Source organism: Malus sylvestris, chromosome 11, assembly GCF_916048215.2.
Source record: "Malus sylvestris chromosome 11, drMalSylv7.2, whole genome shotgun sequence".
NCBI lineage: Eukaryota > Viridiplantae > Streptophyta > Magnoliopsida > Rosales > Rosaceae > Malus > Malus sylvestris.
In genome coordinates this window covers 39,167,022-39,194,456 of record NC_062270.1, presented here as the reverse complement: position 1 = coordinate 39,194,456, position 27,435 = coordinate 39,167,022, and the positions used below count along the sequence as shown (strand labels likewise).

At 40.8% G+C, this 27,435-nt stretch overlaps 1 protein-coding gene and 1 long non-coding RNA gene across 4 annotated transcripts; both read left to right on the top strand.

The window, feature by feature from the left end:
- The first annotated feature begins 700 nt into the window (after positions 1–700).
- LOC126588942 (protein HUA2-LIKE 2-like) lies at positions 701–15,024 on the top strand. 3 transcript variants are annotated; one of them, XM_050254105.1, is made up of 16 exons: positions 711–1,106; positions 1,596–1,672; positions 4,303–6,396; positions 6,655–7,114; positions 7,459–7,567; positions 7,683–7,795; positions 7,967–8,154; positions 8,236–8,713; positions 8,809–9,241; positions 9,339–9,512; positions 12,040–12,119; positions 12,241–12,317; positions 12,421–12,482; positions 13,075–13,193; positions 14,119–14,286; positions 14,377–15,024. In XM_050254105.1, the coding sequence occupies exons 1-16, from the start codon at positions 984–986 to the stop codon at positions 14,407–14,409; spliced, it is 4,788 nt and encodes a 1,595-aa protein (XP_050110062.1). In that variant the 5' UTR covers positions 711–983; the 3' UTR covers positions 14,410–15,024. The 3 variants fall into 3 exon arrangements, with proteins under 3 accessions (XP_050110060.1, XP_050110062.1, XP_050110061.1); XM_050254103.1 differs by lacking the exons at positions 12,040–12,119; positions 12,241–12,317; positions 12,421–12,482; ... (1 more) ...; positions 14,119–14,286; positions 14,377–15,024 and adding exons at positions 9,685–9,740; positions 9,841–10,298 and having other exon boundaries at positions 701–1,106; positions 9,339–9,518; XM_050254104.1 differs by lacking the exons at positions 711–1,106; positions 1,596–1,672; positions 12,040–12,119; ... (3 more) ...; positions 14,119–14,286; positions 14,377–15,024 and adding exons at positions 1,789–1,842; positions 9,685–9,740; positions 9,841–10,298 and having other exon boundaries at positions 9,339–9,518.
- A 4,623-nt stretch (positions 15,025–19,647) lies between these two features.
- LOC126588944 (uncharacterized) lies at positions 19,648–21,117 on the top strand. The gene is made up of 3 exons (XR_007611679.1): positions 19,648–20,356; positions 20,440–20,537; positions 20,713–21,117. It is a non-coding gene; the product is annotated as an uncharacterized LOC126588944 (long non-coding RNA).
- The last annotated feature ends 6,318 nt before the right edge of the window (positions 21,118–27,435 follow it).

Genomic DNA, 27,435 nt, shown 5'->3' with positions numbered 1-27,435 from the left:
AGCAGTAATACAATTTCACACAATCTAATTTTGCTATTTCTTTTAACCACTAGCTGATGACCCAGTGATAAATGACAGATTAATAGGCTTCCTTAAAACTAAAAAATGGAGGCCTCGTGTTTGAAACTCGCTGCTGGTGTGGAAGCTACACTTGTGGCTAGGAGGAGGCTGAAATGTCTTTGTGAGTCTTCCCAGCCTCTGAAAGAGGTCGATAACCGTAACTTACCACCAGTTGTCCCCATTTTTAAAAAGAAAAAAAATAATTTTGCTGTTTCTTTTCTCCAACCTCACACATGTCATCATAAAGAAAAATAATAATTTTTTTTAATATATACACACATAATGCGTGGGCTTCATCGTAAAATAAAAATAGAATACTTGTTTTAAAGAAAAATATGTATTGGGCCTTCTATGCATACATATTCGGGTCGGCCCATTTCCAACAGAACACTTGGAAGCATGGCCTGCTGGATTTCGGATATGACTGAACTGATTTGTCAGTCGGTGGGTCACGTGTTATTCGCACGTCAGTGCCCTTGCGATACCCGAAATCTTATACCCCCAGCGTACGTTAGCACACTCCACCACTAGGCCCAAAACAAAACTTACACTACGCACCCCATGCGCACGTTAGTCACCCCTTCGCCTAACCAACTCATCATCTCTCTGTTTGCCCTTCTTCCACATAAAAACTCTTTTCTTCTATCATACTGTTTCTCTCTCCTCCCCCTCCCTCCCTCCCCGACCCTCTCTCTCTCTAGAATTAGGGTTTCGACTGAGTCACTCCCTCTATCTCTCTGTTGCCGATCGATCTTCGTGCTTCAATGCCTGCGAATCTCCGCCGGAGATTTTCCGCGAAGTGCCAGATTGTTCAATTCGTTGGGCGCTTGCGGCACGCCGCCGTCCCGGAGTTCGTCGTGTGTTCATTTCAGTTCAAATAGCGGTTTCCCGATTAGATTGGAGCGGCGTGCGGTAGTTCTTCAATGGCGCCCAGCCGGAGGAAAGGAGCTAGCAAGGCCGCTCAGGCCGCCGCTGCTCGCCGCCAATGGAAGGTCGGCGATCTTGTTCTTGCTAAAGTCAAAGGCTTCCCTGCTTGGCCGGCTACCGTAAGTCTTTTTCCAAAAAAATTGAACTATTTCTCGCTTCATTTATGCCATATGCCGAGGTAAGGCGACTACCCAGTAGAGGAATATGCTCTGGTTAGGGTTTTTGTGCTTTTTGCAAGCTTAGTTAGTTTGATACTGTGTTGAATACTTCTTGGATGGGTGGTTTTCTTTCTGGATCTGAAAATTTCAGTTTCAATTTCTATGTTTAATTTCATTGAGTAAATATTTCGGTTTGGCAATTCTATTGTTTGGGATTTTGTTATTTTTCTTTATTTTTGGTATTCGGAGTTGGAAGCTCCCTTCATCCTATATATATAATTGTGATTCTTCTGCACAGTGGCTATGAAAGTGTAGCCTTTGCATTGGTTTTGATTCTTCGCATGCTTTGGTCACCGGACTTGCTTTCCGTGAATCCAAATGGGAATGCAGAAAATGGTGTCTGTGTTTATGTTCAGTGCGAATGCTTATCGATTTAGTTTCTGATTGCAGGTAAGTGAACCGGAGAAGTGGGGCTACTCTGCTGATTGGAAGAAAGTACTAGTCTTCTTCTTTGGAACCCAACAGATGCAAGTCCTTAATGCTTTCTTGATTAACTTTAACTAACATCAATGGTGGTGGTTTCCACTGTTGTGCAAGTCTATAATTGATTGGTTATGACTTTCCTTTCAGATCAGACTTACTGATGGAAGTTAACTTTGTACTTTATGATAATATGATGTCATGTTGTTTGAGTAAGGTATGATTACTATGTTTGTATTGTGTTTTTAAGAATGAAGCTGATTACATCGTTCTTGTCTTTTAAAATTGGTACTTGGTATCCTAACTTGTGTTGCTAGACTAGACTGTATATATGTATTTGGTGAATTTAAAATCACTACCACTGTTATTGTGCCTGTCCTTCATTTTGGTCCTCCTTGTTTAATTAGTAGTACGTGAAGATGGTGTACTAGACTCTAGTTGTGGAAATTTTTCTGTAGACTGCCTCTGACTAAAAAGGGATGGCACTAGAAAATGGTGTGTAATAACAGCCAAAACCTGTTCGTTACTTGGGATTTATTGTTATTAGTTATGGACCTTATCCTATTCCATTAAGTCAGGATAAAACATGGTCATTTGGATAGGTACAGTGACAAGGTCAATAAGTAACTTTTAATTCGTCATTCCTTTGAATGCACCAACAATGTTCTGCAAAAGATGAGAGTATAATTAATTATTTAATTAAGCTGACGCATTATAGTAAAGTGGTTTAGTTGATTCGAATTTTTTCTCTTACTTTCTTTAGCATGTAGTTTCTCTCTCTTGTTTTCAGTTGGTTTATTTAATTGGTTTCATATCATAATTAAACCTTAAAATAAGAATTATTTAACATATATCGATAGAAATGGGATGGATTTAGTGGTTGGTTTAATTCACGATCTGAGGTTTTATTGTTATGCCAAAATTCAAAGATGGGTTGCTTATACTGGTTTAGTCACCAGTAAGTTGAAGAGTTTCTGAATCTTACTAGTCTCTTTGTCTTTTATACCCTATGTCTAATGATACAAATAGTTGGTAAAACTTGCAAATATTGGACTAAAATGAGAAAGTTTCATATTCACCCTCCAAGGATAGAAACCTTTACTCAATAGTCCCACATTGGGGAAAACAAAGCTTTTGGAGGACTATTGTTTACTGATATTGTGGGTTACGGTATATCTTGTCAGTTTTGAGTGGCATAGTTTGAGGCCGTGAGTTGAATTCTAGATTTGATTGTGATAATTTATTGGATGGACTCCAGTATATGTTGCATCTACTGTTTTGATACATGTAAATACTGTGTAATCTACTTTCCTGGATTTAGTTCTCCCACTGAGAATATTTCATTCTGTTTCCTATTTTTCCACAAATGTAGAAATATGCATGTAGAATTGGCTGAATAGCAGTTACAATGACCACACTTGAAATTGCTGTCCACACCTTTGAATTATGCTTGGAAAAATCTGCCTTTGAAATAAAAATAACATAACAAATCTGCTAGTAATTATTACATTATGATGGTAATAGGGCAAGATGTTTTCCATAATGAATGCTTGTTAGTTTCTGATTGGTTTTTAAATCTGTAGTAAATTTTATTGTTTGGCACTGAATGATGTAAGGTGGGTGTGATTTTCTGTACCCATTGTTAGAGCGATAAGTGAGGATTTGTTTGGGACCTTACTGTTTTTTTTTCTCTCCTTGCTTTGAGGTGAAGCTTTTGAAAGGAGGAAGAATTTCTATTTTAATTTATATCATATATAGGGTAATGTTCTCTTGTCAAATATCCTATGTTGCAAGACTTTTAATCTGAACTGCACAATCAAGTAACAACCTGATCGGTCCCTGTTGACAATCTAGCAGCAAACATGCTGGACATTCTGGAAAGACGATATTTCCCTATATATATGTTTATAGGCATTTAACTTGGGTGGGTTGAGCTACGGGAGATGTTAGTGATGAATGCTGTTCCTTTTGGGTAAGACTGGAATGTAATATACTCTATCCAGGGTTCACTCTTGGACTTCTGGTAATAAATTGTAAAGCATGTTTGATACCGGGTGTATTTGTTCCTATCTTAATTGTGTCGTAACATGCAAGACTTGCGTAAATATGTTTCCATAGCCTTTGATGATGAAGGATGAGTTAATTTATCTACTTGTTGCATATAATTATATTTGATACACTAGCATAGTATCTCTTCTTTCCCTTTACTTGTATTGTTCATGTGGATGTACACAGGAGTATCCTTGCATTTATGTGCGTGTGTGCATTTTTTTTCATCCCAGAGGGCTTTGTGAATTGTGGGTGAATGATTGTAAGCTCAGATTCTGGCCTTTAAAGTTGTGGATCCTGAGAACTCCATATGCTCTGGTTACATACAAAAGGGAATACCGGTAAAGATTATGGGAATGATGGAAATTATCTTAAAAACATGGAAATTGTGAGGCTTAATAAATGCTAAATCAATCAATAATGAAATATGAATATCATAAACTAGTACATTCTTGGTTAATATAAGGTTGCTCACCAATATATATCAATATATGTTGCATCACATGCCCTTTTGATTGTGTTGATGTTGACCTAACTAATCCAACTGATTCTGTATCTGTGCACTATGAGTCTGATTTGGTATTAGCTTGCTGTTTGTCTTATTCTATTGAGTGTTTTTGTTATGCAGAGCGTTCTGCCACCCTGCAGACGTCGAGGCATTTACCGATGAGAAGAAACAGTCTCTTCTGGGCAAGCGTCACGGAGCTGATTTTGTTCGTGCAGTCCAAGAGATTATTGATATTTATGATAAAATGAAGAAAGCGGACCAAGTTGATGACTTCAAATCCACTGCAAATGGAAGGAACACAGTGGACTCTTTGTCGAACTTGTGTGCAAAGGATCAGTCAGAAGCTCCTGAAGCAATTCTGGATTCACATTCTAAATCTTCACAGTCAACAAATAGAAATGAGCCAAGTGTTTCTGTACAGGACGCTTCAGCAACTGAACAAGTAGATGCTATGCACGATAAGGAAGCCTTAATCAAGGAACCTGCTGCAACAGCAATGGTTACTGAAACACCTCTTCCAGTGACCTACTCTTCAAGAAAGAGATCAAGAGACTTGCGATCACGGAGTTGTGTCTCACTGAAAAAGGAAGCACCAGCTCGTAGGTCAAGACATTCATCCAGGATGGAATCACGTAGAGTACGCAACTCAAGAATGTCATGTGATGATGATGACAAGAATGCTGGGGAAGTATCTGGTAACGTAGTTCGGGATAGATGTCTAAGAAGGAATAAACGAATACGGAAATCACCTGATGCCTCTGAGTGTGATGATGTGAATTCAGCTGCTTTTGTTTCAAATGGTTGTATTGAATATAATGGTTCTGAAGTTGTGCCAGTTGATTCTGACACATTTAGTCTAAATGAAGGCAGTGCTATTGATTCTGGTTGTAAAGGTGAACACTCAGAGGCTGTTGCCAAATTCTTGGATGGCGATGCTGAGTTGGTCAAAGCACTTGATCTCCAAATAAAGGCAGTTGTTATCAAGAAGAAAAGGAAGCCAAACAGAAAACGAATTTCTAATGATGCAGCTGACCCTATTGCTATGGTGGACAAGGAAACAATTTTGGAGGTAAAGCAAAGTAGTAATCAAACTATGCAGAATGATTGTGGGAAGATGAATGGAAATTCCTCCAAGGAAGATGGAGATGAGCACCTACCATTAGTGAAACGAGCCAGGGTGCGAATGGGCAAACCATGTTCTGCTCACGAGGAAGTAGATAGCTTTGCACACACTGAAGAAAGTCAGAAGGAAGTTGTACTCAATCCACTGGGGCCAGTCAGCACATCATCAAATTGTGAGGAAAATTGTCCTTCTGATAGGGACTTATCTGTGGTAAATGAAGTTTTGGATAATATTTCACCTTCCGGAGGTTGCACTCACATTTTGGGAAACGAACCTCAGCTATGGAACACCAAGAAAGACCAATCATTTAGTTGCTCAGTTGATGGCGAAGCTGTTTTACCTCCATCTAAGCGTCTTCATCGCGCTCTAGAAGCCATGTCAGCTAATGTTGCTGAAGATGATAGATGTAATTATGAATCTTCAGTTGCCAAGACGTCTACTGTTGGTTGTCATCTTTCTTTCACAAGTACATGCCCTGCTATTACTGTAGAAAGTAATACAGGGACTGGATTGGTACTGCAGAGTGAAGACTCTTTGGGCAATAAAGCTTCAGGGGTTGATGCTTCTGGATTCTCTACCAGTTTAAATCCTGTAGTCTTGGAGGAAAATGCTAAATTGGTTGTGGAAGTGGTTGCTGATAAAAAAAATGAGAGTCCGAACACCCAAAATCATGAATGTTCTATTGATGAATCACCAGATTTTGGATACCATGTTGCTGGTAAAGATCTTGGTGGTGGTGCTTCTGGTTGTCACATTATGGGAAGTCCAGGGCATTTATCGCCTAATATGGACAGAGGAGAGGCTGGTATTCGGCATATTGAAAGTTCAATTGATGAGTTGCCTACGAAGGACAAAAGCAAAGACAAAGATGAATTGAGCCACTGTGAAGCAGAAAATCCTGATATTGAATGTGATACTTCGGAGCATACTTTGAAGAGCATAAATCCTCCTGTATCAGGCACCATCCATGATATTTCTGAAGTTTCACCTTTCAACGAGGCTAGTCCACTTCATTATGGTGGAGAGGGCTGCAGTGAGAAAGTTGAGGCTTTGGAACCCCGTGTTCAAGATGCTAGAGAAATCAATGACATGTAAGCTTTTGTTCAGCAGTATAGTTTTGCCATAGAATTTGATAGTTCATTGTTTCTTGTTCATATTTCACGAGTCCCCTCCACCTTTTCCTATTTTGTAAGTTAATGCCTTGTTTCTTAATTTGTATATTCTTTTTTTTTCCTTCCATTATTATAGAGGTGTTTTGGTACTGATTTTTGCACTCAGTGTCTTTACCTGATGGACTTTTAGGCAAGTACTTTTCTTAATCTCTATTGCTCTGTATTTCTTTGTCTTAGGTTTGATGTGGTGAAAGAGGTTGAAAATAAAAAAACAGAGAATGATCCAAGTTCAATTTCCTATCCAAATGAATACTTGGGTGAAAAAAATGCCTCTGGTATCCGGTCATGTCCATCTCTAACAGATGGAGGAGATTCTCTCGCACATGCATCACCTCCCAATACCTCAGGCTGTCACATGTCAACTTCAGATAGTAGTAATATTCTTCAGAACAATGGCAGTTGTAGTCCAGATGGTGATTTGCAGAACAAGAGAACTGCATCTACTATACTTGGTGAGGACGGAAAGTCTGAATCAGTTGTCAGTCAAAGACCAAAATCTGTGGGCAGGTATGCAGAAGTACATGCAACCCTCTTATCATTTGAGACAATGCTTGGAACATTGACAAGGACCAAGGAGAGCATTGGTCGAGCAACTCGTGTTGCTATGGACTGTGGAAAGCTTGGTGTAGCTGCTAAGGTAGGTGAAATCTAATCTCTAACGTAGGTTCAAAAAATTGTACCTTATTTCCCCTCCGGGCTTTCTTTTTTAAGTTCAATTTTCTATGCCAAATTTTTGTAAAACATTTTAGATATATGAATGCTTTCATGATAACTAAGTGGAGACCGGTAATAACTCGTCATTGTAGTTGTATATGAATGCTTTCTTGATGATTAGATGGAGACCAGGAACATCACTCCTTGTAGTTGTAGAGGATACATAAAACTTCTTTTTGCTATTTCTTGTTGTACTTAAAATAATGTTGAAATATTGGCGGAGGAAAAATATGCATCCTTTTATAATTTCTCTTCTTTAAAACTCAGGTATTGGAGATTCTTGCCCATTATTTGGAAACTGAGTCAAGCTTACACCGGAGGGTAGACTTATTCTTCCTGGTGGATTCAATTGCTCAATGCACCCGAGGGTTGAAGGGTAATACATCTATGTTGTTTATCAGAGCTAATCCTCTCGCACAAATAGAATTAAGGGAATTACAAATATACTATGTGTTGGATTTCGTTGTCTTGATATTGATTTTGAAAAATAGGTGATGGCTGTGGTATGTACCCTTCTGCAATCCAAGCAATCCTGCCACGGTTATTGTCAGCTGCTGCTCCTCCTGGAAGTTCTGCACATGAAAATCGTAGACAATGTTTAAAGGTAAGCCAAGTACTTTTCCTTTTAGGGTCTTTTTTTTTTTGTTGCCCATTCATAGCATGTTGTAATAGCATCCCACTCTTCATTATTGCTTAATACTCCGTAAATTTCGGACCTTACAATGTCATATGCGTTGTGCTAAATGCCTTGCCTGTTTCTCTTCTTTTGTATAAGGTTTTGAAACTTTGGTCAGAGAGAAGGATTGTTCCAGAGTCCATAATTCATCGCCATATGCGAGAACTAGATACTCATGGTGTGTCTTCTTCTTCTGGTGCATATGGCAGGCGCTCCGCGAGAACGGAAAGGTCTTTGGATGATCCTCTTAGAGAAATGGAGGGTATGCTTGTTGACGAATATGGAAGGTTTGAATTGGCTGGACCTTACTACTAGATTTTCTCAGATTCTCGTATCAAATTGTTTATTGAGTTCTTTTTTTGCTACAGCAATTCAAGTTTTCAACTTCCGGGACTTTGTATGCCCCGCATGCTCAAGGATGAAGATGATGGATGTGATTCTGATGGGGAAAGTTTTGAGGCTGTCACTCCTGAGCACAATCCTCAGGCCCATGAAGAACAAGAAGAAACCACACCTGCCACTGAAAGACATAGGCATATCTTGGAAGATGTGGATGGAGAGCTTGAAATGGAGGATGTGGCACCTTCTTGTGATGTTAACATGAGTTCATCTTGTGGTGTTGCTGGAGCCAATGGTGTGCAGGCTTCACATAATCAGTTTGAACAGAATTATCAACCGTCCCTTGCCCCTCCACTACCTCGAGATGTGCCACCGTCATCTCCTCCACTACCATCTTCTCCTCCGCCTCCACCACCACTGCCTCCACCTCATGTGATCCATCATCCATGCGCTCTGCCCGATGCCTATATGATTGGTGTTGATTCAAAGTCCTACACTGTTACACATGTGCGTATTTGCCATACTTCTCTTGTTTTCTTTAAATCTGTATAAAAATTGTCATGATATTGCTTTTCTTCTAACTTTTGGATGTGCATTTGCAGAATGTGCATGACAACAGAGTTCAACCTCCACCTCAGCAGTTGAATGCACCAAGAGTCAACCAAACAATTCCCGATGCCATGCATTATTGTGCCTCTGAATGCAGAGATCATCAGAAACAGATGCCTGATTCTACATCGTGCTCTTATAGTAGTTTTCCTACATATTCAGATAGAAATGTGCCGCACTCTGATGGTGATACCTTCCACAATAAAGGTTACCCTTTACTACCACCTCGTGCTCCACCATCCAGTCAGTTCTCATATGTTCAAGGAGACCAACAGGTAAAGCCTCGACGTGAGGCTCCGCCTCCTTATCATCACAACAGATTTGACTATGGGGACAGGGAAAACTGTTACAATAACCATGAAAGAATGAAACCTGGCCCGTATGAGCCCCGCGATAGCTGGAGATTTCATTCACATTCTTTTTCAGGTAAGTTTTTAGAGTACAAATAATTTTATGATAGCAACGCTTTGTATTTAATTGCAATATTTTGATTTCAGAATTGTTGGCCCTCTTTTTGCAATAGGTCCTCGATATCCTGATAAAGGCAAAACTTCTTATGGAACTGACCCATATTCTGGCCCTCCATGTGAAACAACAAGAGGACCTGGCCAAGGTTGGAGATATCCTCCCCGCTCGATGAGCCACAGAGACTCTATGCCCTTTAGACCACCTTTTGAAGGTCCCATACCCGTCACAGGCAGAGGTGTGTGAATTTTCTGTAATAACTCGCTTTGTGCCTGGAGAAAATTATCCCCTAATATATTCGTGTTCATCTGTTTTAGGCTGGGAAAAATTGGTGTTTTGGATTTCCATTATAATATATAGGGACGTTAAAATCGTTGGCTAAGCGACTCTTGTTTATGCTTCAGGTCCAAGCTATTGGCGGCCAAGATGATCGAAATGTAGCAAGTTGTCGTCAGGACTGGTGTGTTGCAGCTACAATGTGCTTTAATTTACCCTTTTCTAATAGTTGTTAGTTAACGCTAAACACTCTTGCTAATTCTATAACGGTTCATGAATTTTAGGTAATGATCCATTTTTGATCTTGCTCCTGCCCCGCTTATTCAAGAGCGTCGGTCATCTTGACGCCGCGAGGCACAGACGTTTAGAAAGAAGAGGAGGCTACAAGGCACCGAAGACCGAGCGTTGGAATATAATGCTTTCGGTCTTGTACATATGTAATTCTATCATCCTTCCTCCTGCAAACGCAGATCAGGGAAGACGGTCATTTGCAGAGACGATTGAATTGATGAGAGGCCGTCAGTGACTAACTCTTAGGGTTGGCATTGTATCATTTCTTTCCTCTTTTTTTTTTAGCCAATTTTATCTCAAAATGTTTAGAGTAATTTAGTTATTGAAAGCCCTTTCGTAGGAATTTTGTGACATTTGTTGACAGAAACTCGTCGGTTCGGAGCAACTTTTATGTGCTCGATTTTTCTTTTTATACAAGTACCAAGATGATGCAACAATTTGAAACCTTGAAGTAACTTTGTATGTTTGCATGTGGTTGATTGCCTTTGCGGTTGGAGCCTTCATTTAAGCTCATGGCACCCGGGTTCGAAAGGAGTAGGGTTCTCTTCCCTTTTTTTTTTCCTCTCCTTTCCTCCCTTCCTATTTGAACGGTTACGGTTAAGTCATGTTAATATCTTATATTACGTTTTTATAAGAAAGACAAAATAGAGAATGTGAGGGGAGGGGATGGAAGGGAATGTAAAGAGGAAGTCGGAGAATCCTAGTCCGGTTCGAAAACCTCCCCCATCACCCCAAGTTTGCACCAGGTTCACAATTTAGAGTATAGTTTAGGGTTCATTTGATTGTTTTTTTTAAATTACTAAAAGCGTTTTTTGTGAAAATATTTTTAGAACCAATCGTTCGTAAACATGAAAAAAAGCACTTGAAGCTTCTTATGAGAAGTACATAATTGATGTTTTTTGTAGGAAATACTTCAAGTACTTTGGAACTCCAAAGCATTTTTTTTAAAATGCTTTCAATCATTTTAAAAACATTTCCAAACAAGGTCTTAATTAACAATTTTTGGTGTGATTGACGAGGGAAGTTGTTGAGAATCTCAATCATGCAAGTGAATGCGGCTTTATTTCTCAATTGCTTTGTTCAAAGCGTGACCCTCACCAAGGTACATGAGCTGTTTTTCATTTTTTCGGTCTCATGCCCTGTTTGTCTTTAAAAAAGAAGAAAAAGACTAGTTCTTTGTTGGGTAGATATACAAATATAAGATACCAAACTGGTTTCAAAATAAGGGTTTTCTATTTCTTGGGGAAGGGTTAACGTTTCTGAATGCTTTAGACAAAATAAAATTTAAAAATGCTTGTAACTAATATAAACATTTTCTAAATATTTTCATCATATCATTTTTAAAATTTCAATTGTTGAAATTATTGGTTTTTAGTATGTCGTCGATATTTGATTATGTGTCTTTAATAATTGATATTTCATTGACATGTAATCTAAATTTAGTTTTGTATAGTTGCCCAATTTTTAATAAAATTCAACATTTAAAAAAAAATCAATTTTCCTAATAGTTTAGTCCTTGGGCCTAGGAAGCCTTTGGGATGCCCTTGACTAATTCTAGGATTGGTTTGGTATTGATGTACTGTGGAAAAAAAATTGTTTCTGATGTGCTGTGAGAATAAGCTCATTTTTGCTGCTTCACGTTTTCAACTTTTTTTTTTCACCTAAAACTGTGAAAATAAGCTATTTTTAAGTATTTACTAAACACCTTTTTAAACTCAACTTTTTTTTATATCTACTTTTTATTAAAGGACCCAGTACTAAACCAGTACCTAATCATCGAAGAACTTAAAAAATATTACCAGCCAAGACAATTCTTACGAAAAAAAAAAACAGTTAAAACGAGCCATAAATGGTTTTAAATAACCGAAAACGCTGTATTACACTCATGACATGAGTAGGAGTTGACCCGTAGAGAAAACCTGTTAGAACCGGAATTGTAGAAAGACAACAACACATTACTGGCTGGACCAGCAAACAGACTCCTCAATGATTCATCACCCAACAAGAAACTGGAAACTGAAAATTTTAAACCCAATTGCCTCTAAATTAAGAAACTTTTGAAACTCTTGCCTGCCATGGGATCGATTGATGACAAATAAGGCAACTGTCCAACCCTTTCCTCCTCCTCCTTCCTCCCACAGTTTCTCAGTTTATTGTTTTTCCTTGTAAAAGTCAGCTAGAGAGAGAAACAGGGCGTCTAGAGGGAGAAACAGGGAAAATGGGTGGCTTCCAATCTGTCTCTGAACAATCCATCCATGAATTCACAGTGAAGGTAGAAAACCCATCTCAAAATGATGGCTTTTCTTCTCCAAGTCTGTCATTTGGTTCAGAAAATCTTGATAAAGTTTGGTTTTTTGTGTTCTTTCTGAATTTTCTCTGGGTGGTGGTGGCAGGATAGCAGAGGGAAGGAGGTGGACCTCGGCGTTTACAAGGGGAAGGTCGTCCTCGTCGTCAACGTTGCTTCCAAATGGTTCTTCTTCTTCCACTTTTTTCCTTCACTTTTTTTTTTTTTTTTTTAAATTTTAAATTTGGTTTAATTTCTATTGATTAATTCTTGTATTTTTTTTCTTCAGTGGGTTTACTGATACGAATTATACCCAGTTGACTGAGATTTACAGCAAATGCAAAGAGAAAGGTTAATTTTTTTTTCTTTCCTTTTTAATTACTTTTTTCACTGCTGCAGCTCTATATGTATGAACTTGTTATTCAGAATTGAGTTTGAGTTATGGTTAAATAATAAATGATATTGTCCCATTTAAAAACTCTGTTTTGTTTCATTTTCCATAAACCAAATGTTATGATTTCATTGCTAATTTCCAACTACTGGTGCGAAATCCGTTTATCGAAATTGTTGGGATTGTCATTTTAGAATTGAGCGCAAAACCGAGTGCAGTGGCGTTCTAGGATTCATACAGCCGGCCCCACTTGGTGGAAGCTTTGTTGTTGTTGTATCATTTTAGAATTGAGTTTCTGGGACGTAGCTTTAATTCTTGAATGAAGTTCTGGGTTTTATTTCTGTTTTGTAAACCAAATGTTATATTTTGTTTGTGTTGCTGGTTTCCAAGTTCTTGTAGAAATCCGTGTATTGAAATTGTTCGTGTGATTTATCCCTCGCCATGCTACCCTTGTACTTCTAAGTTTAGGTGATGCCATTTGCCCGTTAAGACTTCGAGCGAATATTTGTTTAGTTTTGTCTTTTGATTTGGTTTGGACATGAGTGATTGCAGGTTTTGAGATCTTGGCATTTCCGTGCAATCAGTTTCTAAAGCAAGAGCCCGGGACAAGTCAGGATGCTGAACAATTTGCATGTACAAGATACAAGGCTGAATATCCAATATTCAAGAAGGTAACCGAGTAACTTTTACCCCATTACTATCTGCTAATCAATCAGATTATCTTAACCGTATAAGGTGCTTGTACTGTTCTGAGCTTTGAAAAAAGACGATTACTGATGTGATATTATTAGCGGCTCATGGATTTTGCCATTAATCTCTCTTCCATGTTGAAATTCTGGACAGAAAAATACTGCTCAGTGCTACCTTCTGCCTATTTATCCCGAGCTGTTAGAGAACGTTTTCTCTCAAACAGCTTTTCGAGGAAGGCATGATCAACAACTTGATACTGATATAGAATTCTCTTACTCTTGCTGGATACCAATCCTCGTTTGTTTTGATTTCTGAGAAAAGGAAATCCCAAGTAAATTTGGCCTATTCACATAATTCGTAGGCAGGGCTGCAGGGGCTGGCTAAGCCTAATGCTACCCTCTACTCACGAGATTATGGGGTTCCTTCCCCACTACAACATGTTTTAGAAAACAAACAACAAACCTTGCCACCCTTCGAGGTCACGACTTCTGAAACAATTTTCTTTTTCTGTGGAACTCGGAAACCTTTCACTTCTCAATTCCTAAGATGATGCGCTTCAAGCTGAGTGCAAAAGTAAAGTACAACCATTGACAGGAAACAAACCATGAAATCAAACAAGCTAATCGATTAAATATTTATTTATTAACCAGAGGAACTGTTACTGGTTTTAAATTTGGCTTGCCCTACATCCAGGAGAAAGCAGCGGAAATTGACTGTTGATGTCTCACATCAGTTTAAGATACTCTTATCTTATCTTATGCTATCTCCATAACGAGTGTTAATCCAGTTGATTGCTGTCTGAGCACTGAGCAGTGTATCTTATTTTAAGATCTTTAGTTCTGTGGCGCGATTTGTAAACTAAATCTGGCTGTTCAAAATAAATTCCGTACTCCTTTCTGTATGTAGGTACGTGTCAATGGGCCGGATACAGAACCTGTGTACAAATTCCTCAAAGCAAGTAAATCTGGATTTCTGGGGAATAGTATAAAGTGGAACTTCACCAAGTTCTTAGTTGACAAGGATGGCCATGTCATTGAACGGTACGCCCCAACCACCTCCCCCTTGAGCATTGAGGTACTCTCTCTCTCTCTCTCTCTCTCTCTCTCTGTGTATTCACAGAGAAGCATTACTCTGATCATGGCTTAAAACTTATCTTTGGCACAGGCCGATATCAAGAAAGCGCTAGGGGAGGCGTGATGTTATCAGGCAGTTCATCTTCAGACAACAGTGAAAGAGCATAGGAGTTCTTAGTGTCTCTCTTCCCTGTTCGTTATCTTTCCTCCCGGTGTCTTCGCTAGTTCTCCCCATTCCCGTCTGTGTAACCATTCTCCGTTTTTTGTTTTCGATGGGAACCCTTCTCTTTTAGTACTTATCGGTGATTTAATGGAGTCACGTTTCTGTTTATTCTTTCCTGTAATCCACATTTATGTAGAAAGCATATGGAATCAGCAGTATCCAGAACTATAAAGGGCAACACCAAGCCAACAAGGCTCTCCGTTTTGCGAGGGTTATGTCAACAAGAGCTGCTGGAGCTGCTATTGTCAACAAAAGAAGCTGCTGTCTGTCAACATGGACATGGCAGTAATTACTCCTCACATTAAATGTTGTCAAGTGAGGTGGGAACATGTAGTTAAGGGTATTAGATATTAGATGTATAGTTTGTAATATAAAGAGCTCCTTACGCTTACGGAGCCAATGTAGTACAATGAAACAAGAAAATTGACCCACAAACCCATTATTTCTGAGATGGTATCGGGGCAGTCGATCATGACTGACTCTTGAACCTCAAAACCAGAAAAAGCTTTCGCCAAAGTCATATCTCGATTACCATCATAAGCAAATTATTCTTCATTTTTTCCCATATCAGTTTCATCTTTTATTTCAACTTCACTGATCTTAAGCCTATACAATGGCTAGTGATGATGAAGTTCTATTTCTGATGAGATCATACCTAAGTCAAGTCAAATTGAGTCCACTAAATATCAACTTCCCCCTCGAAAATCTTGAGGGATTCCTAAACAGTTGTATGATCTTGATCCTAGAGCCAAGGTTAAATACCCAATTGCTAACCATGTGTCTTTCCATAGGCTATCTACATCATGTGAGGCATTTGTAAATCAATTATCCACTGTATCTATTCCTTGTAGTGTAGAGGATGCTATGAATGATCCTAGGGGGACTCGTGCAATGAATGAAGAAATGGAAGCACTCCAGAAAAATTCTACTTGGGAGTTAACTAACCTACCCAAGGGGAAGAGAGCAATTGGTTGCAAGTGGATATACAATGTAAAATTCAATGCAGATGGCACTATTGAGCGATACAAAGCAAGATTAGTGGCAAAAGGCTACACGCAAACATACGACATTGACTACGAAGAGACTTTTGCCTTGTAGCTAAGATCAGCATTATTCGTGTACTCTTATCCCTAGCAGCAAACCTTGACTGGCCTTTGCAACAATTTGATGTCAAAAATGCTTTCCTGCATGGAGATTTAGAAGAAGAAGTTTACATGGAGCTTCCCCCAGGATGCAAGCTGGATCCCAATCAGACCAACAACGTTTGTAAACTAAAAAAGTCGTTGTATGGTTTAAAACAATCACCAAGAGCTTGGTTTGTGAAATTTACCAAATCGATGAAAATCTTTAGATACAAGCAAAGCAACTCAGATCATACTCTTTTCTTAAAGCATAAGAAATATAAAATCATTGCTCTTATTGTATATGTGGATGACATGGTGGTTATAGGAAATGATCCAAAAGAGAAGCCAGCACTGCAAAAGTATCTAGCAAGTGAATTTGAGATGAAAGATCTCGGTGCCTTAAAGTATTTCTTGGGCATTGATGTGGCCCGCTCACAACAAGGAATATTTCTATCACAACGGAAATATGTTCTTGATATTTTGACGGAAACCGGGATGCTATCATGCAAACCAGTAGATACCCCAATTGAGTTGTGTTGATGCACAAAATCAGCGAAGACTTTGGTACAACAGAAAGTGTCAGGTTTTGTGACCTTCGCTTGGTTGCTTGGTTGCTTCAGTCACTAGTGAGGATAAGTACGTAAATGAATAGAGACAGAGAAGCAAACACAGGATGTACGTGGTTCACCCAGATTGGCTACGTCCACGGAGTAGAGGAGTTCTTATTAGTAGTGAAGGGCTTACACAAGTACAAAGGATCAAGCTCTCAATTTAGTGAGTTCTTGTGAATGATTTAACACAAAATGGCATTAGGCAATATTGTGGGGGGGATGACCCCTATTTATAGAAAAACTTGTAGCTTTGTCACATTGACATGTGTCATGTTATGATTGGTTCTTGATGTTGACACGTGCTGCGCTCTGATTGGCTTCTAATCTTGACACGTGTCGAGTAGTGATTGGCCTCCTGGTCGGAGGGGAACTCTTCTGGGTCCTTGACAGTATAGCGTTGGCCGGTGCTCGGTAGTTTCGGGATTGGTCAAGTATGGTACAAACAGTGCTCCCCTAAGTTCCCGAGTGAGGGAAACTCCTCGGTTGGGGACTTGCAAGATCCAATCCCTTGAGTAATCACGAAACTTCTAAGTACCGAAGTGTGGTCTGATCTTCATCTGCCCTTCTCTGGAAATACCTTTCCTCCATCCGGGAATGGTGTACTTAGCTGATGTTGACGCACAAGGTAATGTATCAATTTCACTTAAAGCTTAGTTGTAGTTTCGGGCTTAGTCAAGTGTGATACAAACCCTATAGTAGGAGTCCCCCAAGTCGCCGAGCTAGGAGATCTGCCGAAAGAGGTGACAGACAAGGTAAGCAGTCAAACTTCCAAGTAAGCAACCCAGGATCAGAGGTTTGACTTCGGCTTCCGGTTGATTGTTCTCATTCTCCTTGTCTCTCATTCAACTGCCAGGATAAGGAGAAGCAAATGGATAAGAGATGATATGAGATACTTTTGCTTTTGAAGAAGTAACTTTCCACAAGCTTATTCTTGAACTGTGCTGGAGGGTTTTCTGGTGCCCTTCAGAGTATAAGGCCGACTCAAAAATTTGAGGGTCAAAACAAGTCCATCAAATCTAGAGTACGTTCGACCTTGATGATATGGGATACTTTTGCTGTTGACGGAATAATGAATGTGGTATGGAAAGGTGTCGTGCTGTAGTGATCTGTTTCAGCTCACCGTTTGAACCTTCTGCTTCAATCTTTTGCATGGCAAAAGTGGTGTGCAACCTTTGCATTTAAATGGTCCTTCAGAACATTCCTTCATAGTGACTCATCCACGCTTGGCAGCTTCAGTGTAAAGAGCCAATATCTGATCAACTGTCATGAGGTATTTGCCGGTGGAATTCGTGACCTTGACAGCAGTTGAGGATGAGTACTCGAGAGCAATGCTAAGTAAGCAACCAGGCAAAGGCTCCAGGCAGTCAGTTCCAAATTGGAGGTTTGATTTCAGGTTCCGACTGACTGCTCTCTTTCTCCTTGTCCTGCAGGTGTGGACAAGGACAAAGACAAAGACAGGGAGAAAGCATGATATGGGATACTCTTGCTTTCGACCCTGATGATATGAGATACTCTTGTTCTTGGTGTGGCTTATTTGCTGAGGTATTATCGGGGGGAAATAAAGCTGAGTATTTCGAGAGGTTATGTTGAGGGTGCCTTTTCGAATGCGAGAAAGGGTTGAGCATTTTTGCAGGTTTGCCTGTCCGTTGAGGAGGGAGGTCAATGTATATAGGGATTTCCCAATAACAAGTAGTAATGCTATTCCTTTACCCTTCTTGGTCACAGCAATGTAGTGGGAGCTGCCAGCTTCACGTGTTTTAATTTTGTCAGAGCACTTTGAAAAAGTGGTATGTGGTATCTGGAAAGCTGATATTACGTGTGAAGATTACAGACAAGCTTTATCTAAGGAAATCTGGCTCTCGAAGTTCTGAGAGTTGTGCCTCTTCGGTTTTCGAACAAGCAATCCCGTCGAGGATCTGACTCTCGAGATTCGGAAAGCGGTGCTACTCCGGTTTTTGAGAAAGTAATTATGTTGGGAGTCTTTTCTCGAATGTGAGTAAAGGTTGGACGTTCTTGCCAACCTGTCTTGCCGCAAAACACGGAGGTCGACACACATAGGGACTTTCCAGTTGTCAAGCAGTGGTGCTGTTCCTTTACCCTTATGGGTAATAGTAGGGTAGCTGGAACTTCGAAATTCTCGTGCCTAAACTTTGTTAGAGATCTTTGACAAAGTTATATGTGGTACCCGAGGAGTTGATGGTGCATATGGAGAGCGGTGATTGAACAGTAAGATTCACGTGCTTTCTACTTCACCAGAAATCTTCGACAGATTGCCCGTAATTTCCGCAAAGCTGAGTGTGCATGTGACAGGTGCTGACGAGGCTGAAAAAGCAGGTGCTTCTTCGATTTCTGAGATCGGCCCTCGTGGTCTCTGAGCAGCCCAGCTTTTGAGAAAGCAAACGCCTCTTCGATTTCTGAAGCTCCGTCGAGTGCAGATTTTTATAGAGGCTGGCATTAAGTTCCACAGCACACTTGAATCTCTACCAGTAGAAGCTCATTTCTTGCACTTCTAAGATCTTGATTTGTCTGACCTCTTCCCTCTTCAACACATTTGAAAATGTCTGGACCCTCCGACCGTCGTTTTGACCTGAACCTTGGAGAAGAGACAGCCACGCCTTCTCCAGACAACATATGGCGCCCATCCTTCATATCCCCTACTGGTCCTCTTACCGTTGGGGATTCTGTGATGAAGAATGATATGACCGCTGCAGTGGTGGCCAGGAACCTTCTCACTCCCAAAGATAACAGACTACTTTCCAAACGGTCTGATGAGTTGGCTGTTAAGGACTCTCTGGCTCTTAGTGTTCAGTGTGCAGGTTCTGTGTCTAATATGGCCCAACGCCTATTTGCTAGAACCCGCCAAGTTGAATCATTGGCTGCTGAAGTGATGAGTCTCAAACAGGAGATTAGAGGGCTCAAGCATGAGAATAAGCAGTTGCACCGGCTCGCCCATGACTATGCTACAAACATGAAGAGGAAGCTTGACCAGATGAAGGAATCTGATGGTAAGGTTTTACTTGATCATCAGCGGTTTGTGGGTTTGTTCCAAAGGCATTTATTGCCTTCGTCCTCTGGGGCTGTACCTGGTAATGAAGCTTCAAATGATGAACCTCCAATGCCTCCTCCTTCTGGGGTTTTGTCAAGTACTGAGGCTCCGGATAACCACCCTCCGGTGCTTTCTCTTTCTGGGGCTCTACCGACTGCTGAGACTTCCCCTAAGCAACCTTTGTGAAGGCTCCCTTTTGTTTGTTTATTTTGACTCATGTATATGTACATATTTGTGGCTTATCGAAAATATTAATAAATAAGCTTTGCTTCATTTCAACATATTGTGTTAAATACACCAAAGCCTTCTTCATAAAGTTCTTTGAATTTTTGCTTTTGTTGAAACCTGTATTGTTGAAGCTTTGTGAGTGAAGCATGTAGTTTGAGGTAGTGTTCCCTTAATTTCCCGAGTGAGGAAAACTTCTCGGTTGGAGACTTGAAAAATCCAAGTCACTGAGTGGTTGTGAGACTGCCGAGTATCAAGGTGCAGTAGCATATGGTGGAAGTCCCCCAAGTCTTCAGGCGAAGAGAGTTGCCGAATGAGGTGTCTCGCGTGTTACTAATTTGTCAAAGTAACGAATTCTTGTTTCGATGTCACACATTCGTATATGCTTTATCTAAAAATATTTCCAACTTTTGTGTGCTTGATGCTGCATGCTATTGACTAGACAAGATCAAGTGCAATTAGTAGCTTTTCTCTCTTTTTCATCTTTTCTTTGGTGGAATTGCTTTTCGTTTCCACTAATCAGCCTGAGTGGATGCAAGATAACACCTTTCTCTATAGCTCAGATTGCAAAGTCGTCTTCATGAAAGTTTTTCCTTATCTTGTGAACTACAACATATCCAAATTTGAGATCCATCGGAGTAGTACAACTTCAGAAATTCAAGTATGATGAGTAACTGTTCATCAATGTTCTGTTAATCCGTCAGACTTGTTGTGAGCTTCAAAACTCCATTTTCTCTTGTTCAGATCAACATACTTTCTTCATCGAAGTTGTTCCTCAGCTTGTGAACTACAACATATCCAAATTTGAGATCCCTCGGAGCAGTATAACTCCAGAAATCCAGGTATGATGAATGACTGGTTATTATTTTTCTGTCAACCCGTCAGATTTGTTGTGAGCTTCGAAACTCCATTTTCTCTTGTTCAGATCGGTATGCTTTCTTCATTGAAGTTGTTCCTCAGCTCGTGAACTACAACATATCAAAATTTGAGATCCCTCGGAGCAGTATAACTCCAGAAATCCAGGTATGATGAATGACTGGTTATTATTTTTCTGTCAACCCGTCAGATTTGTTGTGAGCTTCGAAACTCCATTTTCTATTGTTCAGATCGGCATGCTTTCTTCATTGAAGTTGTTCCTCATCGTCTCTTTCATAACATATCAAAAATTCAGAATGAACTAATGGTTAAATATTTCCAGATCTTCGAAACATCACAGCAGCTTCGAAATCTGCAAGAATCCGACTGTCATGTTTGGAGCTTCAACACTTTAATTTCCGTCGCTCAAACAGAAATGGTTCCTTCTTGAAAGTTGTTCATATGCTCAAGAACTATAGGGTGTCCAAAATTCAGCTCTATTGGAGAAGAGCAGAGGTTGCAGAAATTTGATAGATGAAAGGAGGCGGAAGAGGGAGAGAGAGAAAAAGTCTCTTGGGTTGGATTTCTATTTTGGGGCAGATTCCAATTTTTGTAGCACCTTAATTATTGATGAATTGCTTGTACTTTTGTCCATTATGAAACTTGGGACTTTGGCTTGTTGTTGGATCTATTATAATATGTTTGGGAACATATATAAGTGAATAAATAAGAAGGAAAATTTTGGGCCCTTGTGGGTGTAAAACAAAAAATGTTTATGTTTACCCAAGTGTTTTTGTACAAGTTCAAGGGCATCTTGGGTTTTGTGAACAAAATTTGTTGATTTGGAGCAAGGTTTTGTGTTGAAGCTTTGTAGGTGAAGCTTTGGTGTTGAAGCTTTGTAGATGAAGCTTTCTGGGTGAAACTTTGATGGTGAAGCTTTGTAGATGAAGCTTTGTAGATGAAGCTTTGTAGATGAAGCTTTCTAGGTGAAGCTTTGTAGATGAAAGTATGTAGAGGGAGCTTTCTAGGTGAAGATTTTTTAGGTGAAGCTTTGTAGGTGAAGCTTTTTTAAGTGAAGCTTTTCGGGTGAAGTTTTTTTTTTTTTGGGTGAAGCTTTGTGGGTGAAGCTTTTTAGGTGAAGCTTTGTGGGTGAAGCTTTGGAGGTGAAGCTTTTCGGGTGAAGCTTGTTGGGTGAAGCTTTTTAGGTGAAGCTTTGTGGGTGAAGCTTTTTAGGTGAAGCTTTGTGGGTGAAGCTTTGGAGGTGAAGCTTTTCGGGTGAAGCTTTTTGGGTGAAGTTTTTTAGGTGAAGCTTTGTGGGTGAAGCTTTGGAGGTGAAGCTTTTCGGGTGAAGCTTTTTGGATGAAGCTGTTTTTTTTTTTTTTTTTTTTTTTGGCGCTTGACACGGTCTTCATTTGCTTGTTTTGTAGTGACTGTGGAAGACGGATTGCTTTCTGATTGAGAAGGGTTCTGGCATCGCTTGCTATGAATGTAAAAGAGTGAGGGCTGAGTTGGCTAAATTACCTCTTTATTGAATTCATTGCCAAATGGCCTTCATTACATAGGATGCCGAACGGCTATAGCTCAACACTTGTACATCGTGAGTCTATTTGTAGTAGTACTTCAAGTGATCAGCGTTCCATGGATGGCCAAGGGTCTTGCCATCAGAGCTTCTAAGTGTGTAAGAGCCAGGGCGACTGATGCCAATGACTTCATACGGTCCATCCCAGTTTGGACTAAGTGTGCCTTCACTCGGGACTCTGTCGCAGAGTAATCTTTTCTTTAAGACCCAGTCTCCTATTTTGAAAGAACGAGGCTTGACCCTAGAGTCATAATAGTTGGAGATGCGCTGCTTGTAGGCGACATTCCTCAAGTGAGCTTGGTTTCTGTGTTCCTCGACTAAATCCAAGTTGAGGGTGAGTTGTTTGTCATTTTCACTTTGAATGTAGTTCTGGACTCGGAATGTTGCTTGCTCGAGCTCAACAGGGACAACCGCCTCTGTGCCAAAGGCAAGTGAGAATGGAGTTTCTCCTGTTGAAGTCCGATATGAAGTGCGATATGACCAAAGAACTTGGGGTACAAATTCTGGCCAACAGCCTTTAGCTTTGTCCAAGCTGGTTTTCAAAGTGCGCTTGATTATTTTGTTGATGGCCTCAACTTGTCCATTAGACTGGGGATGAGCTGGAGAGGCAAAGCATAAGTTGATGTTGAACTTAGATCAGAACAACCTGAACTTCTTGTTGTCAAACTGTCGCCCATTGTCAGTGACTATCGCATTGGGAATGCCGAATCTACAAAGGATGTTCTTCCACACGAAGTCTTCTATCTTTGCCTCAGTAATGGTTGCCAAGGGTTCTACTTCGGCCCACTTTGTGAAGTAGTCCACTGCAACGACTGCGTAACAGACTTTGCCCTTCCCTGCCGGCATTGGGCCGATCAAATCAAGTCCCCACTGGGCGAAGGGCCAAGGGCTGATCATAGGAGTAAGAGGCTCTGGAGGGGAATGAGGAATAGTTGCATATCGTTGACATTTGTCACATGAGCGGGATACTTTGATGGCATCCTGGTGGAGTGTTGGCCAGTAATATCCTTGGCGAAAAGTCTTGTGTGCTAGGGACCGAGATCCAGCATGATCTCCACAGACTCCCTCATGTATTTCCCGAAGGACGATTTCCGCCTCGGCAGGCGTAAGACACCTTAAGTATGGCAGGCCAAAACCTCGCTATTGTGGCGATACCCTTGACGCGGGTTTGACCCACTGCATTGACTGCCTGGGGGCGAGCGCTATTGTGGCGATACCCTTGGTTATCGGGATAGTGTCCCTTACTCTTTTTACTGAAAGGAGAGTGGTGAGGATGGAAATCCTTCCTCTTGCCTTGAAATTGATATGTCTGTTGATTCGGTGAAGCATTATGCAAGGCATGGGAAGGTGCCACTGCTGTTTGGAAAGTCGAGGTCTTCTCATTTAGGTGAGTCTGGCTTCCACCTCCCACTTGTTGATAAAGGATGGTTGTAGGGGGTTTCTCCTGATATGTCTTTGCCTCGGCGGAGGCATGGTTATAAGCCTGCGCCATCACCTCAGAGTAAGTCTTCCAAGTATTGGCATTGATCATGTATTTAAAGAAACAATCACGTAGGCCTGCCGTGAAGGCTTTGAGGGCAGTCTTGTCATCTGCTTCGGCACACCGGGAGTATTCATGGCTGAAGCGGCCAGCATACATACGTAATGACTCGTCTGGCTTCTGGTGGATAGTGTACAAGTCATCTGCAGAGTGCAAGCGATCGGTTTGGAAAATGTGTTGGGAAACAAATAGTTTCCTCAATTCCTCAAATGAGTCTACCGTCTCAGGTGTAAGACGACAATACCAATTTAGAGCTCCACCAGAGAGGGTGGAGGGGAAGAGAAGACATCGCTCTTCGTCGGTGTGCATCCGGTATGCCATGGTGGACTCAAAGAGGTTAAGGTGCTCAATCGGGTCCTCTTTTCCAGTATAAAGTTGCAAGCCAAGCTTTTGCTTTGTCTTTGCTTGAAGGGGGGTGTTGAGGATCCTCCTTGTAAGAGGGCCAGGCCTGGGTTGGTTCCAGTCAGGTATTTCAGCCTGACGTTCAGCCTTCAACTTGTTTACTTCCTCAAGAAGTTGTAGGACAAGGGGGTCCTGAGCGGAGTTATGTGTCACTGGAGCTTTCTTTCGTAAATCTCCATCTCCTCTTGGAATTAGGAAGGTTTGATCAAGGGCATGTGATTTTTCCCTGGACTCGCTGTACTGGCTTCCAGGGTATGTCTGTCGGAACACCTCTGAGTCCCCTGTACCCTCATGTCTCTCTGGGACTTGTTGCCCCTTCCCCAAATTGGTGGCCGGCTTGGGCCGTGGCAGGGGACCGAGTCTCTCAGAAATCCTTGGGTCATTAATCTTTGAGCTTATATGGATGGAATTCTCTCGACGTTGCTTCAGGAAATCCCGACAATCGCGAAAGACGGCTTTCGATCCTTCTGCCCCTTCAGCAAAGAGGTGTCTCCCTCCACTTCTCATGGTTCGGGTCGAAGCAACTGGGTTAAGAGAAGCCTCATGTTGATTATCAAGTCGAGGGGTAATCTGTTCCCTATCAGGGATATCTATGTCGAATGCATGTGACCCTCCATGTTGGAGGGCACCCAGTTGATGGTTGACTTCCACGGGGGCAACAAGCTCGCGTGTCTGAGCTTGCCTAGCTTCGTGGAGTGTCTCGAAGAGCTTCTCATATTGCTCCTGGAGGACCTCATTCCTCATTGCTATCTTGTTGTTCTGAGCTTCCAACTCATCGACTTTAGCTTGAAGAAGAACTCGTTTTCCTTCATTCTTTCGTTGTTTCGCACTATGTGCAAGGGGGGTGTCATTCTGTGTGCTGTGGCTTCCTTCGCTTCCCATGCTGGAGAGGGATGCCTGATCAAAAGAAAGTGTACGAATGATAGAAACCAGCTTGACACAGCTGAAGAGAGTAGGAATAAGTGTCGTTTCCCACAGACGGCGCCAAATGTTGATGCACAAAATCCGCGAAGACTTTGGTACAACAGAAAGTGTCAGGTTTTGTGACCTTCGCTTGGTTGCTTGGTTGCTTCAGTCACTAGTGAGGATAAGTACGTAAATGAATAGAGACAGAGAAGCAAACACAGGATGTACGTGGTTCACCCAGATTGGCTACGTCCACGGAGTAGAGGAGTTCTTATTAGTAGTGAAGGGCTTACACAAGTACAAAGGATCAAGCTCTCAATTTAGTGAGTTCTTGTGAATGATTTAACACAAAATGGCATTAGGCAATATTGTGGGGGGGATGACCCCTATTTATAGAAAAACTTGTAGCTTTGTCACATTGACATGTGTCATGTTATGATTGGTTCTTGATGTTGACACGTGCTGCGCTCTGATTGGCTTCTAATCTTGACACGTGTCGAGTAGTGATTGGCCTCCTGGTCGGAGGGGAACTCTTCTGGGTCCTTGACAGTATAGCGTTGGCCGGTGCTCGGTAGTTTCGGGATTGGTCAAGTATGGTACAAACAAGTTGAATCACAAACTTGTGAATATCCTAATCAGATACCTACCAACAAAGAGAGATATCATCGACTTGTTGGTAAACTAATATATCTTGCACATACTAGACTAGATATAGCATATGCAGTTAGCATGGTGAGCCAGTTTATGCATGCACCAAGCGAAACACACATGGATGCTGTAAACTGTATCTTGAGATATTTAAAGTCAGCTCATGGGAAATGATTAATGTTTTCAAAACATGATCATCTAGACGTTAAAGGCTACACTGATGCTGATTGGGCTGGTGATGTAACTAACAGACGATCAACATCAGGATACTTTGTTATTGTTGGTGGAAATCTAGTCTCTTGGGTAGTAAGAAACAAAAGGTCGTTGCTATATCAAGTGCTGAAGCAGAATACTAGAGCATGGCACATAGAGTATGTGAACTGCTTTGGGTGAGGAACTTACTGAGAGTTTGGGATTTAGGCCCAAGCATGTTATGCGTCTACATTGTGACAACAAGGCTCCGATTGACATTGCTTACATACCGATTCAACATGATCGAACTAAACATGTGGAGGTGGATAGACATTTTATTAAAGAAAAACTTGAGGCAAGACTCATTGAAGTTCCATTCGTAAATTTGAAGATCAATTAGCAGACATGCTCACCAAAGCAGTCACAAGTACAGTATTTCACAGCTCATTGAGCAAGTTGGGCATTCACGACATCTATGCACCAACTCGAGGGGACGTGTCAACAAGAGTTGCTATTGTCAATAAAAGAAGTTGTTGTCTGTCAACATGGACATGGCAATTGTCAATGTTAATTACTCCTCACATTAAATGTTGTCAAGTGAGGTGGGAACATGTAGTTAAGGGTATTAGATATTAGTTGTATAGTTTGTAATATAAAGAGAGCTTCTTACGCTTACGGGCCAATGTAATACAATGAAACAATAAAATTGACCCACAAACCCATTATTTTTTAGAGGTTATACGCAACCTTACCCTTACTTTGCAAAGCGGTTGTTTTCACAACTCGAACTCGTGACATTTCGGTTACAAAGGAGCAACATTTCCGTTGCTCCAATGCTCACTCTTAGTATCCAGAACTATCCAGATGAAAAATAATAGTTGTTCCATCAAGTGTGCAGAATGGAATTGTGAATCTGGTCTGTTTGGTCGGAAAATATCCAATGCTGATAATGTACTTGCGCTCTTCCTTCGTTTCTTCATCCGACAAGTTGGATTTTTATTAAGACTTTGTGGAAGCAAAAACATTCTCATTGGTTTTTGTACAATGGTTCTGAAGCCCCCTTCATCCTTCCCACGTGAGCGTCTCCTAATTATCATATTATGGAAGAAGGACTTGGGTAGCACTCGTGCATTGATATTTTATAGGTGGCATGAAAGAATCAGTCCAACTGTAGTTGGGTGGTATATTATCCGATCATATGTCTTAGTGATATAAAAGAGTTGCCCCTCAACCTATGTGTATGACGTGTTTGCTTACATGGGATGGGTGCTAGAATCAATCGATTCTTGACCAGGGTTTACGAAAACTTAAGTATCATGACTGTTTTAATTCGCAACTCCCCTTCTATTTACTAATCCTTTAAATCAAAAAACAAACTTTGAGTTCTACATTAAAATTCGTTTTGATCTGATACTTAAAAAATCAAGAATCAGATTAGTTAGCCTCCTAATTGATCCCATGGCGATCCCTTCTGTCGCTTTCTTGACTCATGATTTTTTCGTTTCAATTAAGTAAAACATGCCATCTGATGTGGAATTCTGTCAAGCATCAATAATTATCTCTTGAATGTTTTCATCCATTGAGAGATAAGGTTGCAAGTGTTTTCTCTCACTGCATGAAGTGTCCCCTGAGACAATTAGGTATCTCTCTCAGACCAACTTGTGGTGCGTCAAAGCCACTAATTTAAAGGGGTGCCCCCCAAGTTGTCCATTCGTAGGGTTCACATTCGCACGTGGAATGCAGGTTTTGTAAGGTCGTTGTTGTTGAAGGCGAATGATCGTCCTTACTGTTCCTTAAAG